Source organism: Cydia splendana, chromosome 5 (genome assembly GCF_910591565.1).
Source record: "Cydia splendana chromosome 5, ilCydSple1.2, whole genome shotgun sequence".
NCBI lineage: Eukaryota > Metazoa > Arthropoda > Insecta > Lepidoptera > Tortricidae > Cydia > Cydia splendana.
The window spans coordinates 6,123,674-6,139,650 of NC_085964.1; the positions used below are offsets into that span (position 1 = coordinate 6,123,674).

A 15,977-nucleotide genomic window follows, 5' to 3' on the forward strand; every position below is an offset into this window, starting at 1 on the left:
AACTGCCCCAAGCTTTTGGAACTTCGCCGCGGCAAAAACTTGCCTTCAACTTTGGTTTCGTGATATCATTAAATACGCACCTAATCTTCTTTATGATTCACAGAGGTAAAATACTCGTACTATCAAGGCCCAGCTTTGCTACGAAGTTTTACGTTGTCCATAGTACGTAGCCTAGCCAAGAAGACAATCGTTTGCGCCGTAGCGAACGAAACGCTAATATCACTCTATCACGCTTCCATATGGAGTATAGTGCGATAGAGAAAGAGAGAGGCATTTCGTTCGCTACGGCGCAAAAGATTGTCATCTTGGCATGGGTGGTGTCGTTCGCACTGAAAGGTGCAATAAAATATAACCGCCGGAATCCGAATGATCTTGAGTACAACTTGCGTGCCGCCAACCATTATCAAGACTTAGTTGAAAAGGAAATTATTGTCTTCTCCGCCAACTGAAGACAGAAATGACTTAACACGTGTACATGTGTGATGCATGCAAATTTCGTGGAAAGTTCAGTGTCGTGGTAGTACTTCCTATTTTTATAGAAAGTTTGATGTTTATATACATATTAGTTTGCGTACCTTATAGCTAATGCTAATATAGCTAACGGGTACAGCTACTGCATGGTCGTCTTTAAATTTTGCTGCAGCTCGTCCATGCAATATTGCAGCTCGCTGTACCATCGGTCATAGACTGAGATGCGTGACTTTATCACAATGAACATAAATATAAATCTCCATGCCTTTCAATTTAATTGTCTTTGTGGCAAAGGCTCAAATTGATCCTATTCGATGAACAAATGGAAAAAATAATTATTTTGTTACGAATCCCAATGGAATTATTGATTTCACCTTTTCCGCCTTTTAATTTGAAAACGTAGTACAATCCAAATTCGTATTCCTGTTACGTTCGCTGTGTAGATTGTGTGTTCCGTGTGCAAATTGGAATCGCCTGATCGACTCATCGCGTGCCTACATTTTCGGTGGTCCGTTGTTGGCTAACCCTACCCCATAATGGCCCATATTTGTAAGTAAAAAATAGAACAATTTTCCGTTACTGTACTGCTTAATATGAAGATTCCACATAATTATCCCATATTAAACGATTACAACCGACTTCTTTATTTTGACACAATGCAACGGAATCAACGGATATGATCCCAACCAGTCCCAAAGAAAAATAAAAATATAATAACAACGGGGTGCATTAATTGACAAGCTCCACGACTCGCCAGCTCGACACAGATACAAATGCCGATTACTTACTAAGTTACTATGTTGATTGTATGAAAGATGTTATGACGACAACTCCTCAGACCTGTTGTTTTTTAAACACTTTAGATAATGTGAAGTAAAAGGTGACACCGGTAATCCACTCATTGACCGTTTTATCAACCTTTACAACGATAGTGTCAATATGTGAGAAATTTGTGATCTTATCTAGCAATATATAAACACGACGCCAGTGGGGGTCCCTTCATAGGAGGTTCGGCTGAACAGCAAAATGTGGAAAGGCTTGCTGTGAGTATTAGCATTAGTTTTTATTTTATTGTGGCATGGTATATGTAGTATATGGGTATTTAGCTCAAAGACCCAACCATAAGAAACTGTGTTTCACTCAACAGCATACTAACTACCTTACCTACTGTAGAATGCAGCCTAATATACCTACATATAAGAATAGTTATTTGTTTTACAAGGGGGCAACGTTGCTGTTTAACTCCTCGTATTGTAATATTAAATTAATGTTAAATTAAGTTTAAATTGTATTAATGTTAGTTTCTGAACAACATAACTGTTATTATTCATTAGTGGAAACTGTGTGGCTTGTGAATGTGTTATCTGATTTAATATTTGTGTTGTTTTTGCCTGTTTGCTTCCCAAAGGTTTAACTAAATAAATAATAACTATCTAAATACAAAATTTTGTCTTAACTTATTAAAATAAATGGTAAATTAATATTATGCAAAATTAGATACCTATGTAAGTAAATTAGTTCTTAAGTATTAATGTGATCTCATACAATTTTACATACCAATCAATTTCAATAGTTTTTTTTTTATTTTATCAAAAGTTTGCTGCGCCCTTGCAGGGTCATTTATGTAATGTTGTAAAATGCTTTTGACTTTAACTTGTCAGTGATTTAGCAGCACAGTGTAAATCTATGTGTTAAACCACTTGACGAGTTTTTTCATGGCATGGCATGCCAAATATTATGCATTCTTCCTGGTGAGACTATACTTTATGAAATTTGATAGGACAGGGAGCCGTCCTAAGTATTAATTATTAAAATTCATATTAACACGATTTTATTTTTATTAATTTAAAGACACTGAATTTAGGTATATTATTGATGGAAAAGGGTGCCGAACTGGGTAAAATTGTTATTCACATTAACTTGGCATTAATGTTCAATTTACAGACATTAAGTTTCAGTATATTTATGATGAATATACACGTCCATATTTGATTTTTAGATTAAGTGCAGTGTTGCTTGTCTTAGCCGAGAGCAAATCGGCCGGCAGTCGGAACGAGCCACGCAAGTTCCCCGACGGGTTCCTGTTCGGAACGGCCACTGCTTCCTACCAAATAGAGGGCGCTTGGGATGAAGATGGTATGTGCTCAATTAAACGTAATCTATGTAACGCACTACAGTCAAAATGAGCATTTCGTGGTTTCTCGCTGCTATAGAATTAAAAGGCTTAACGTATCTTTAATTTCTTACAGGAAAATCGGAAAACATTTGGGACCATTTGACTCATACCGATCCTTGCGCTGTTAAAGATTGCTCCAATGGAGACATCGCGGACGACTCGTACCATTTATATAAAAGAGACGTAGAGATGATGAGGGAACTTGGCATCGATTACTACAGATTTTCTCTGTCTTGGACTCGATTAATGCCCACCAGCTTCCCCGATCAAATAAACCCGGCAGGCGTAGAATTTTACAATAACTACATCAACGAAATGCTAAAATATAATATAACACCTATGATTACACTGTACCATTGGGATTTACCTCAAAAGCTGCAGGAAATGGGCGGTTGGACGAACCCTAACATTGTTGACTGGTTCGCCGACTACGCTCGTACTGCATTCGAGTTATTCGGAGACAGAGTCAAGTTCTGGATCACATTCAATGAGCCTCACGTATTCTGCTATTACGGCTACGGTGACGTGTCCATGGCGCCTCGACTAAATATCAAGGGGGTAGCAGAGTATTTATGCTCGAAGAATATGCTTATGTCACACGCTAAAACTTGGCATATGTATGACGAGGAATACAGATCGAAACAGAGCGGCACCGTTAGTATTACGTTAAGCTCCACTTGGTATGAACCAGAAGATGAAAACAACCCGGATCATATTCAAGCCGCTGAAGATGCCAACCAATTTGATGTAAGGACTTTGCTCGTATATTAATACTGTTTAAAAACTTAAGCCTACCTTATTTTTAACGCATTGTTTTTCTTTACAGTGGGGCCAATACGCTCATCCTATTTTCTCGGAGAATGGAGGTTATCCACAGGAAATGGTGGACAATATAGCTGCTAAGAGCGCGGCGCAAGGGTACTCCAAGTCCAGATTACCCGAATTCACCGAAGAAGAAAAGGCTTACGTTCGCGGGACATCCGACTACTTCGGCCTGAATCATTACTCTTCGTTACTAGTATACAGAAATGAAACTGTACAGGGATATCATGCCACTCCTTCTTTCCGGGATGACATGAATGCAATTACATACAACACAGATGATTGGAAAATTGGAGCATCAGATTTTGTTAAAGTAAGCTGCTTTTACACTTTTCTACCGTAAAGGTACCTATTAACAATTGTCTGCCTTTGAATAATTTATACCAATAGTAAGCAATTTGTGTTATCGCTTTTTCTACCGTAGGTATTTCGTAGCCATATTCTTACGACGGGTTTTTTACAAGTACCTCGTCACGAGTAAGGTGGTGGTACTGGTGCTCGACGCGGTCCCAGTACATGTCATCTTGAAACTTAAGTCATTGTCAATAGAGGTGACAGCAGGGAGTCATCTATTGGGCATTAGCATGTCGAGCACTGGTACCATCACCTTAAGTAGGTAATCAGAAATCCGAAATCAGAAATCAGAAATCAGAAATTATTTATTTGCATTGATACAGTATGGGGATGTTACAATATGGTGTTACAGATCATGTACCTAGCTAATATATTATTATGTATTATTTTATTGGTTGTTGGTTTTGCATTGGAGGTGGTTATGAGCTGGTCCTCCTATTGATACGGGCGAGTAGCTATCGAGGAGAGCGCACTTGGTGTCCGTTTCCCCTTCAGAGTACCTAAGTGAACCCGGATCTGCGTTCCTCCTTACCCGTTCCTTTTACCTACTGCGTCCATAATATTTTACAACTGTCTCAATACTAGCAATGTATACTTACATATCTACTCCTTTAAAAACGTCTAACTGGTCTCGCTAGGTTCTAATAAACTTGTTGCGTTTATTTTCCAAGTCGCTGCAATTTTCGACTAATTTTAAATAATACAATCAATTCTAGTACACGCCTTGGGGATTCTACAAGATCTTAACTAAGATAAGGAAGGACTACAACAACCCGCCGGTGTACATCACGGAGAACGGTTTCGCGACGCTGGGAGGGTTGGCGGACGAGGACCGCGTGCAGTACTACTGGGGCTACCTGGACGCCATGCTGGACGCCATCGACGAGGGCTCCGACATCAGGGGCTACACCGCCTGGAGCATCATGGACAACTTCGAATGGATGCAGGGCTACACGTAAGTAATACCTAAGTACTATAAATATATTCGTCGTAATCGTGACATTTCAGACTAATTAGTGGGTATACTGATGACTACTAAAAAAATAAGACCCAATCCTTCAATCCCTATTAACAATAAATAATTTGTTGTTAAAATCTTCAATGCATTGATTTGCCATTGCACTATTCATTTAGATTGTTTTGCAAATTTTTAGTATTTAGGTTGATTTTAATTTGGTCGATTTGCTTACCTGATTTTAGACCTAATTTATTTATGACCTACCTACCCTAATATTGAGTGTAAATTATTCTGTTTTTACACACTTTAGCTTCACTGTATTAACTAAAATTTAAACCAATTCCGACGACAATGCAATAATATGCTAACATGGAGCTGATCTGATGATTCAGTCGGAAGGAACCATATAACCAATATAACCAAAGGAACTCCTCGATGGAAAAACACAAACACCGAGGCTAAGCTCATTACAAAGGTCTCGAAAGGTACTTGATAGACGAGTTAATGAGAAGAGTACAGTCAGTAAAAAGTATGTAATTCTTTTTTTTTGGACAGAAACTTGTTAACAATAGGAGGTAAGGTTAGTATTTCCTATTTATTGTAAAAAAATCCATTTGGAGAACAGAAATGTTTGTCCGGTCTACTTAGTATTTTTATTTATTTTTCTGATCGCTTTGGCAGAGAGCGGTTTGGTCTGTACGAGGTGGACTACTCGGACCCGGCTCGGCCGCGCACCCCCCGCAAGTCCGCTTTCGTCTACAAGGAAATAGTCCGTTCGCGCACCCTCGACCTCGACTACGAACCCACCGCTACTGTCATGACTATCGACGAAGGACATTGATTGATCTCAAACTTAAATAAAATATGAATAACTGACTAATTTGTTTTTTGTTTAGTTTCCTAGTTTATAGAGCGTCTAACAAAAGACGTCTTGGAAAATTTGGACATGTAACAACACTATAATTAAAAACTCACTCTACTAAATTTTTTACTTTTGAAACTGTTTGTCGATTTGCAATCCCTAGTTAGTAGGTAGGTAGATAACGATGTACTTTTTCAGTTGGTACTAAAGAAAGTGCCTATAAAGTTAACTAGAGCATCCCCCAATGCTTGTTGATAAAATGCTGAGGAAATTGCCATATCATATCACATTACAAAATAAATATATCAATGTAAACGTATTTTAAATTGATATTGATACCAATTTAAAATACATGGTTAGCGCCACGAAAAGTTTTCGCTAAATAGCGGGAAAACAATGCTACGTGGCTACGATATAGCGCGGCAAATACTCGCGCAATCAAATAAAGGGTCTGCGCCAAGCGGGCAGGCAACTTCAGAAATATTGTGTAGTTTCATTAAATCATTACGTACTAGATTATACAATTTAAAGAAAGGCGTTATAAAACGTACGCAACGTTTTTAAACAATTTATTTGTTTACGCAAAGTTTAAAAAAAATAGTAACCCATATGACCCATGCCGTATAAAATAAAGAACACTCTTGAGATATTGGGTCACTTTTGCAAGCCTATTTTAAATCAATAAATATCTAGATTAAGTTAAGTAGCCGTTCCAAGATGTGGCCATTAAGGTTTCACACTAGACCGGGCCGGCGCCGGGCCGGAGCATCCGGCGCGTCGTTGTCTATGGCAAGCACCACGTAGTCACCAATCAGCCGTCATAGAAAATGACATGTCGGACGCACCGGCCCGGGCACGACCCGGTCTAGCGTGAGTCATCATTTATTTAGTTTATTTCAATCGACAAACCTAAGCCCAAAATTCATTTCTCGCTTAAATTACACGTGGAGAAAATAATACACTTTTGCGAAAATCACTTGAATGTTTATCGGCGCGAGCGGCTTAAAGGCTTGGCCACACACAGAGCGCGACGCAGCGCCGCGTCCGCGCCGCGTGATGCCGACGCGAAGCCTGGTCAAACAGGGCGCGCGCCGATCGCGCCGGCCTCACGCTCTCAACACGCCCTCAAGGCGCGCGTGAACGCGGCGCGGCCGCGCGGGAACGCGGCGCACCGCTCGCTGCCTACGTCCGATCCTACTGACGTGACCTTGCGCGACGCGGCGGGCCGCCGCGTTCGCTCGGCGCAGCGCTGCGCACGCGCCGCGCGGACGCAATGGGCCGCGCGGCGCGGGGCGCGACAGAAGCGGGGCGTGATACCGGCGGGACGCAGTCTGTTTGACGTCGGTAACCTGTTAGCATGTGCCGCGGTCGCGCGGCGTGGACGCGGCGCTGCGTCGCGCTCTGTATGTGGCCAAGCCTTAAGCCCCGAGCCACACTCGGCGGGGTATATTTCAAACATACGTGACTGACAAACTTTTACTTAACTTAAAACGTTCCTCGTCGCTTTACGCGTCAAATTTCGTCGCTAGGTATTAGGCATAAGTATAACGTAATTCGTACATTCGTTTACGAATTTTCGTCATCACTCATCGGTGACACATTTGTATCGTTTATTTTACTCCTTCGTAATCGTAACCCATGGGACTAACGTCTACTTTTCGGTATTCCTTCTCGTTCTCTTAAACGGCTACTAGGCATCAGGCTTTACGAAAGCGACTTTAAGGTTACAGAAAATACTGATCTTTAAAGGCCGATACAGACGGACTGCAACCCGATTGCAACTCGGTAGGTAAGGGAACTGCACGCCGACTGCACGCCAACTGCAACGTCGGCGTGCAGTTCCGATACAAGTTGCAGTCCGTCTGTACCGGCCCTACCCTAAGTGAGTGATGACGATAGACGGTACATCCTACGATTCATAATCGCACTAGGCAGCAGCTTTCCTCCTAACAAAATAAGCCATTTTGAAAAGACACTCCTCACATGTCCCGTAATACCTACACTGCCCGGAGCCCGATTCTGATTTTAATTTCTTGTTCTGAAATTGTTAAGGATTTTATTTGTCAGCTGACTGCAGTCAAGAAATGCCACTTTCTATTCTTAGCTTTACGCCTCGCAACCCGTTACTGAATTATGTACAGTCACCTGCAATAATATATTATTCTTTGAAGGCCGCAAAAATATGTGACACGCTCTTATGGCTATACAAATAAGGTAAAGGGCCCCTGTTTCGGCAGGTTAAGGCTCTTGAGAGTTTGTATATTTTTTTTTAAATATTACTAAGCATATCAATACCTTAAAAGCAGTGGCGGATTTGCAGTCTTTGCCGCCCTAGGCCCCTGGCCCTGTACCCGCCCCTTTCTCAGCACCCATCATATCGACTACATTTTGAGTTATTTCTTGTTATGATCAGCGAATTTTTTATTACAATTTGTCGCCCCCAATAAACTTGCCGCCCTAGGCCCGGGCCTACTTGGCCTTAGGGCAAATCCGCCACTGCTTGAAAGCTTTCGAGTAAGTTATATTAGTTCTTTGTTAATAATTTAATGTATAAACTATAGGGTTTTAGTTGAAACTTTTTTTTATATTAATTTTTTCATGAACCTCTTATTTGGCCCCCATTTCGTGATACAAATTTAGCTCAGCTCCTAAGTTCGTGAATTCGTGTCCCCTGTTTCGGAATAAATTTTCTTAGAGTAATTGGTGATAATTTGCTGATAATATTTTATAGTATTTTATGCAACCGTTGTTTAAGAGAGGTCAAAAAAGGCGAGTGGCGTGAGTAACAATTTGAGGCGAAGCCGAAGCCACGAGTATTTTTTGACTCAGTTAAACAACGTTGCATACAATACTTTTTCTACGACCGAGCACTTACTTTGAAATAAAATTGTAAATTTAACAAATATTTCAATTCAAGAAGTAGCAAAAATGGAGGCTAGGGGTGGGGAAAGAATGAATGAAATTAAAAAAAAACATGTCTATGGTTCACTTATTTGTCAGAGATGACATTTAAAATAAGGTTGGCAACACTGTATTTCATTCAATATTTTTTAAGTGGTCATTACACGAAGTATCGTAAAATCGCCAAAAAGATACTGCGTTCTTTTTACAAATTATTTTTTGGGGAATAGACTAAAGACTTGTCTTGACAACTATAAGGGTCAAACAGATCACTGTGTTATGTCTTTCCTGTAGACATACACAAGAGTTAAGGGCTATAAAGGTAAATTTTCTTATTTAACCCTTATCCACGTGAAAAGGTCCTCCTTTTATTTAGAGAACTAGTATAAAATCATTGCTTACATGCCCACAAGCTGTTAACTATTGCCCACAGGAGAGAAAAATGCACTGTTCGCGATAACACACTAGTTTTCTCTCCTGTGGGCAATAGTTAACAGCTTGTGGGCATGTAAGCAATGATTTTATCATAGTTCTCTAAATAAAAGGAGGACCTTTTCACGTGGATAAGGGTTAAATAAGAAAATTAACCTTTATAGCCCTTAACCCTTGTGTATGTCTACAGGAAAGACATAACACAGTGATCTGTTTGACCCATAAGGTAGGGTTTTAAAGGTGTGTGCACGACCCTTTAAATGACAAATAAAAGTACGGGAGTAGAAAAAATATTTAACGGTCTTACCTACTTACGAGTAATTGTAAGGTCAAATTAAAAATAATATTTAAAAAAAATGTTAAATTGAGAGCTATAGCTGGTCAAGCAGATCGTGTCAGTAGAAAAAGGCGCGAAATTCAAATTTTCTATGAGACGCCGTCGCGCCTACATTTTTCAAATTTGCCGCCTTTTTCTAGTGACAAGATCTGCTTGACCAGCTATAGCTTAAAGTTTTTTGTACTCGTCGACTTTAATGGTTGAATTAAGACTTTGTAAACCATATGGGTACTTTACTATGGATTTAATAAATATTAAATCTTTCTTCTATCAATTAATAAATATATATTTACAAAAAAAATAACTATCTTATACACTAAATATACACAAAAATAAATCAAATAAATTGAATTACTTATAAATAAAATTGTGCTAGTAGTTAATATGAGAATATTCGTGGAATGTACCTTAAAAAATTTAATTCGGGTCACATTCAAACTCGTTTTATGAGAATTCTAGTGAAAAAAACATATACCGAATTTCGCTCATACGAAACTTCATGAAATACATTAATTGTTTTCTAATTTATTTTTTTAATTATCTTCGTCGTTATATGTATTTAAAAATTCACAGATTTCGTGCCTCACACGACTATCGAGCACATTGGAAATGAATCTACGGAATTCAAAAAAATATTGTCGCTGAGCGACGAGAAAGTCTGGATAAGGAAAAAGTTACAAAATAAAACTACAACGTTGAATGATAATTATTTTATTCTTAGACTAACACAAGTATACTGGACATAACGCATGTGAACAAACAAATTGCAAAATTTCCACACGCGTATCGAAGTTTGAATAATTGTCGCCGTGGCACATAAGTATAGGTACATATTTCATTTTTCGATTAATAAGTAGGATATAGTAATGTTCAAAGTGCACGAAAATTATTACACGGCAAATCCGTAGTCAACTCGAGAAGTGGTGATCGGCAGCGGCCCATTTGCTGCAAGATATGAAATTTTCTTGACAGCAGTTTGACGCGACGAGAGATGACCAATCCAATAGGTACTACCAGGGTTCAGCATCAGCTATCTTGGGTAATGCTCATCATGACGAATCGGGTGTCCAAAACAGCGTGTGCCTATGTTGCACCAAACCTGAGTTCCGCTAGGTACAACCAGGGTTCAGCATCAGCTCTATCTTGGGTACTACTCTCCTAAGTGCTCATCAAGACGAGTCGGATGACCAAAACAGCGTGTGCCTATGTTGCAACAAACCTGAGTTCCTTTAGGTACAGCCAGGGTTCAGCATCAGCTCTATCTTGGGTACTACTCTCCTAAGTGCTCATCGAGACGAGTCCGATGACCAAAACAGCGTGTGTTTATGTTGTATTAAACCCGAGCTCCACTAGGTACTGCCAGGGTTCAGCATCAGCTATCTGCTAGCAGCCGCCAGCAACATGCTGAGGTGAGACCATTTCGTGGCACTTTTTCTTTTTTATGTTTCTCTGTATAAGTTTTTATTTTGTGTTCTCCCTCTCCCTCTCCCTCTCCCTCTCCCTCTCCCTCTCCCTCTCCCTCTCCCTCTCCCTCTCCCTCTCCCTCTCCCTCTCCCTCTCCCTCTCCCTCTCCCTCTCCCTCTCCCTCTCCCTCTCCCTCTCCCTCTCCCTCTCCCTCTCCCTCTCCCTCTCCCTCTCCCTCTCCCTCTCCCTCTCCCTCTCCCTCTCCCTCTCCCTCTCCCTCTCCCTCTCCCTCTCCCTCTCCCTCTCCCTCTCCCTCTCCCTCTCCCTCTCCCTCTCCCTCTCCCTCTCCCTCTCCCTCTCCCTCTCCCTCTCCCTCTCCCTCTCCCTCTCCCTCTCCCTCTCCCTCTCCCTCTCCCTCTCCCTCTCCCTCTCCCTCTCCCTCTCCCTCTCCCTCTCCCTCTCCCTCTCCCTCTCCCTCTCCCTCTCCCTCTCCCTCTCCCTCTCCCTCTCCCTCTCCCTCTCCCTCTCCCTCTCCCTCTCCCTCTCCCTCTCCCTCTCCCTCTCCCTCTCCCTCTCCCTCTCCCTCTCCCTCTCCCTCTCCCTCTCCCTCTCCCTCTCCCTCTCCCTCTCCCTCTCCCTCTCCCTCTCCCTCTCCCTCTCCCTCTCCCTCTCCCTCTCCCTCTCCCTCTCCCTCTCCCTCTCCCTCTCCCTCTCCCTCTCCCTCTCCCTCTCCCTCTCCCTCTGCCTCTGCCTCTGCCTCTGCCTCTGCCTCTGCCTCTGCCTCTGCCTCTGCCTCTGCCTCTGCCTCTGCCTCTGCCTCTGCCTCTGCCTCTGCCTCTGCCTCTGCCTCTGCCTCTGCCTCTGCCTCTGCCTCTGCCTCTGCCTCTGCCTCTACCTCTACCTCTGCCTCTATCTCTATTTCCACCACCACAAGAATGCATAGATTGTCGAATAGTGCGTTATATACGCCCGTCTCAAACAGGATAGATAGAGTTAGACCAAGAAAAATCTGCAGCGATTTTGAAAGCCCACGCAGTGCAAGTGTTATTCTGCCGTCATAATCCCGATAATTCACAACAAACACCGATAACGAACTCTGCGAAACATGAAGTCATAAATGTCCTGTGAAAAATGTCGTTCTGACTTTTTGACTATTTTAAGGTTAGGCTACAGGGCAAACCCTTAACCCGATCGTCTTTGTTTTAGGCTCAAATTGTAGCTGACTAAATTTTCCAGAGCCGTTTTTCTCAAATTTTTGATATCATTCTTCGTTTCCAAATTATCGAGCACCAAAATCAAAAATTCGGAAAAAATTGAATTTTATTTTCACTATTTCGACCATAACTTTTTATTGTTTTTGACTTTCTCGAATAATTATTTTTGCACCGTACAGCTCTCGTGATTATGCGTCTTTTGAGCCTATTTTTTAATATCATATCTTCACAACTTTCCGAGATATAAGGGGATCGCACTTTTTCGTGAAATCGGACCGTATACTGGAGCGAACGAAAAGACATTTCCAATGTCAAAACAAGAACTCAAAATGTATCTAGAAAATCCTTGATTCGTTAGTGGCACGAAATGGGAGATACACGTAAAATAAAATGACCGCTATTTCGTGAGTCGATTTATTGCAATTTTAAGGTATTTCTATGCATATATTAAATATTTTTTCTTATCAAATCAATTACTAAGGAACCCACAGAAACACTCCCAAAACCTTTTATTCGAATGGGTTTAGCTTTTCCTTCCTATAAGCTTAACAAGTGAGAGCGCGCACCTTACGCCTAAAAAAAGTGCACGCATACAACACAGCTGTTCGCGGCCATCTGACAGTTTCGACCGTCGTATTACTCTCAGTTTAATCACTAAAATATTGGTTATTATTTTATTGAAGAGATTAAATAATACTGATTTTTTTCATATGTATAATTTGAATAAAAAATATTTAAATTCCTTATTATTTGCGCCAGAAACAAAACTAACGAAATAACGTACTAACACGAACTTGGGGCCCGTTACCTTAAGATCGTGTCAGATATTTTTGCGGCCTTCGTTGTGTAACATAGTATTGCAGGTGACAAGTCCTATCATCTGTTATTTAAACACTTCAGATAATATGATGCACATATGATCTTCGGCCGTTTTATCAATCGTTGAAATGATAGTGTCTTATATTTGGAGAAATTGTGTTCTTATCTAGCAATATATAAGCACTGTGCCAATGGAGACATCTTTATAAGACGTTTGAGAATAGTAAAATGTGGAAAGCACGCCTTTTGTGAGTATTAAAAATCTTATAATATTTCCTACTTTATTTATTTAGGTAGGTATGGTATGAATAGCAAGTGTAACGGGTTCTTAGCTTCAAAGTTTCAACCGGAAGAAAGCTGTGTTACCCTTTAATGCATACCGTGGTATGCAACCTACATATCATTATTTATAACTTTTTGGTTCTGGTTTTAGAAATAGGAAATCTGGTTTTAGAAAAAGGAAGGAAATATTGACGAGTTGTTTCCATTTCTTGTTTTGTAAATCAATGGGGATCATACTTTTGGGATTTTCATAAGAGAGAGTGCCGTACTGGGTCATCGTCTTCCTCGCGTTGTCCCGGCATTTTGGGGTCCGCTTGGTAACTAATAATCTACATTAATATGGCCTTGATTTTAAATTTACGTATGATGATTATGTATGATGTATTATTGTACACTTATACATTTGATTTTCAGTTTAAGTTCAGTATTGCTTGTCATGGCCGAAGGCAAATCGGCCGGCAGTCGGCACGAGCCACGCAAGTTTCCCGACGGGTTCGTGTTCGGAACGGCCACTGCTTCCTACCAAATAGAGGGCGCTTGGGTTGAAGATGGTACGCTATGTGCTCGATTAAACGTAACTTAATTAGGTACCTAATGACAGTTAAAAGAGTATTACGCTGTTTCTCGCTGTTAGACTTATAAGGCTCAACGTACCTTTCATTTCTTACAGGGAAATCGGAAAACATTTGGGACCATTTAACTCATACCGATCCTTGTGCAATTAAAGATTGCTCCAATGGAGACATCGCGGACGACTCGTACCATTTATATAAAAGAGATGTAGAGATGATGAGAGAACTTGGAATCGATTTCTACAGATTTTCTCTGTCTTGGACTCGAATAATGCCCACCAGCTTTCCCGATCAAATAAACCCGGCAGGCGTGGAATTTTACAATAACTACATCAACGAAATGCTAAAATATAATATAACACCTATGGTTACACTGTACCATTGGGATTTGCCTCAAAAGCTGCAGGAAATGGGCGGTTGGACGAACCCTAACATTGTTGACTGGTTCGCCGACTACGCTCGTACTGCATTCGAGTTATTCGGAGATCGGGTCAAGTTCTGGATCACTTTCAATGAGCCACACGCTACCTGCCGTCCCGGTTACGGTGACGTGACTATGGCGCCGCGACTAAATATCAAAGGAATAGCAGAGTATTTATGCTCTAGGAATATACTTATGTCACACGCAAAAACTTGGCATATGTATGACGAAGAGTACAGATCAAAACAGAGCGGCACCGTCAGTATTACGTTGAGCTCCACTTGGTATGAGCCTGAAGATGAAAATAACATGGAACATGTTCAAGCCGCTGAAGATGCCAACCAATTTGATGTAAGGTTTTGACCATATTTTAAAAAACTTAATACTTAAGTACTTACAATATTTTAACACATTGTGTTTTTTCTCAGTGGGGCCAATATGCTCATCCTATTTTCTCGGAAAACGGTGGTTATCCACATGAAATGGTTGAAAACATAGCTGCCAAGAGCGCTCTGCAAGGGTATCCTAAATCCAGATTACCCGCATTCACCGAAGAGGAAAAGGCATATGTTCGCGGGACATCAGACTACTTCTGTCTGAATCATTACTATTCGACATTAACGTACAGAAATGAAACTGTACGCGGATATCACGCCACTCCTTCTTTCTGGGATGACATAAATGCAATTACATACACTTTAGAAGATTGGACATTTGGAGCATCAGGTAAAGTTAAAGTAAGTTGCTTTTACACTTTCCTACCGAAGAGGTATAATAAATTGTCTGGCTTTGAATAATTTATTATTATACCAGTAGTGTCCTTTAGGTGAGCCTGCATCATACAACGCGACTATTGAGATTATCACGCGTGTAGTTAAGCAATGCGACTACAACAAAAACAAAACGGGTGTAAGTACTATTATCATTACCTACTCACCCCGCTCCCTGACGATGACGGCGCGACGCGCGCGATTCGCTGGAATCATTGAATTTTCTTTCCGAGTCTTTGAAATTTTGGTCAAATTATGAAAAATACAATCAATTTTAGTACACGCCTTGGGGATTCTACAAGATCTTAACTAAGATAAGGAAGGACTACAACAACCCGCCGGTGTACATCACGGAGAACGGTTTCGCAACGCTGGGAGGGTTGGAGGACGACGACCGCGTGCAGTACTACAGGGGCTACCTGGACGCCATGCTGGACGCGATCGACGACGGCTCCGACGTCAGGGGCTACACCGCCTGGAGCATCATGGACAACTTCGAATGGATGCAGGGCTACATGTAAGTTTGTAATATTAATAGTATAGGTTCATATATTCGTCATAATCGTGACATTTGCCCTATAAGTACTTATCTGTTTTTTTATAAATTAAATATAAATTATTTTACAACTACAAGCAGCCTATTCAGACTATTAGTGGCTATACTGACTACTAAAAAGAATAACACTCAATCCTTCAATCAGTGTTCGTCCGTTCTACGTACTTAGTAATTTTTTTTATCACTTTGGTAGAGAGCGATATGGTTTGTACGAGGTGGACTACACGAACCCGGCTCGAACACGCACCCCCCGCAAGTCCGCCTTCGTCTACAAGGAAATAGTCCGTTCGCGCACCCTCAACCCCGACTACGAACCCACCGCTACTGTCATGACTATCGACGAAGGACATTGATTGATTGATCTCAAACTTAAATAAAATATGAATGACTAATTTGTTTTTTGTTTGTTTGTTTAGTGTAGTTGTGTTATGTTCATTTATAAAAGTATTTGTAGTGTCGAAGCAGCAGTAAGTAACTCACTATACTTACCTATAGTTATTTGTACAACAAGAGATCAAAGTTTGATATTTCTTCGAGTGCTTATTTTGAGTCCCGTGCAAGCGAAAGATTCTATAATAGATTCACGAGCGTAGCGAGTGAATCTAATTTAGAATCTTGAGCGTAGT

At 40.9% G+C, this 15,977-nt stretch overlaps 2 protein-coding genes across 2 annotated transcripts in view; one reads left to right on the plus strand and one right to left on the minus strand.

Moving 5' to 3' along the window:
- The window catches only part of LOC134790518 (G-protein coupled receptor 179), a 63,433-nt gene that overhangs the window by 18,286 nt on the left and 29,170 nt on the right, over positions 1 to 15,977 (minus strand). The window lies entirely within an intron of this gene.
- LOC134790381 (lactase/phlorizin hydrolase-like) lies at positions 1,498 to 15,723 on the plus strand. Its single transcript, XM_063761149.1, has 11 exons — positions 1,498 to 1,514; positions 2,471 to 2,607; positions 2,721 to 3,394; positions 3,474 to 3,782; positions 4,540 to 4,778; positions 5,463 to 5,619; positions 13,445 to 13,583; positions 13,703 to 14,376; positions 14,454 to 14,762; positions 15,074 to 15,312; positions 15,545 to 15,723. Exons 1-11 carry the CDS (start codon positions 1,498 to 1,500, stop codon positions 15,702 to 15,704), a joined length of 3,054 nt encoding a protein of 1,017 aa, XP_063617219.1. The 3' UTR covers positions 15,705 to 15,723.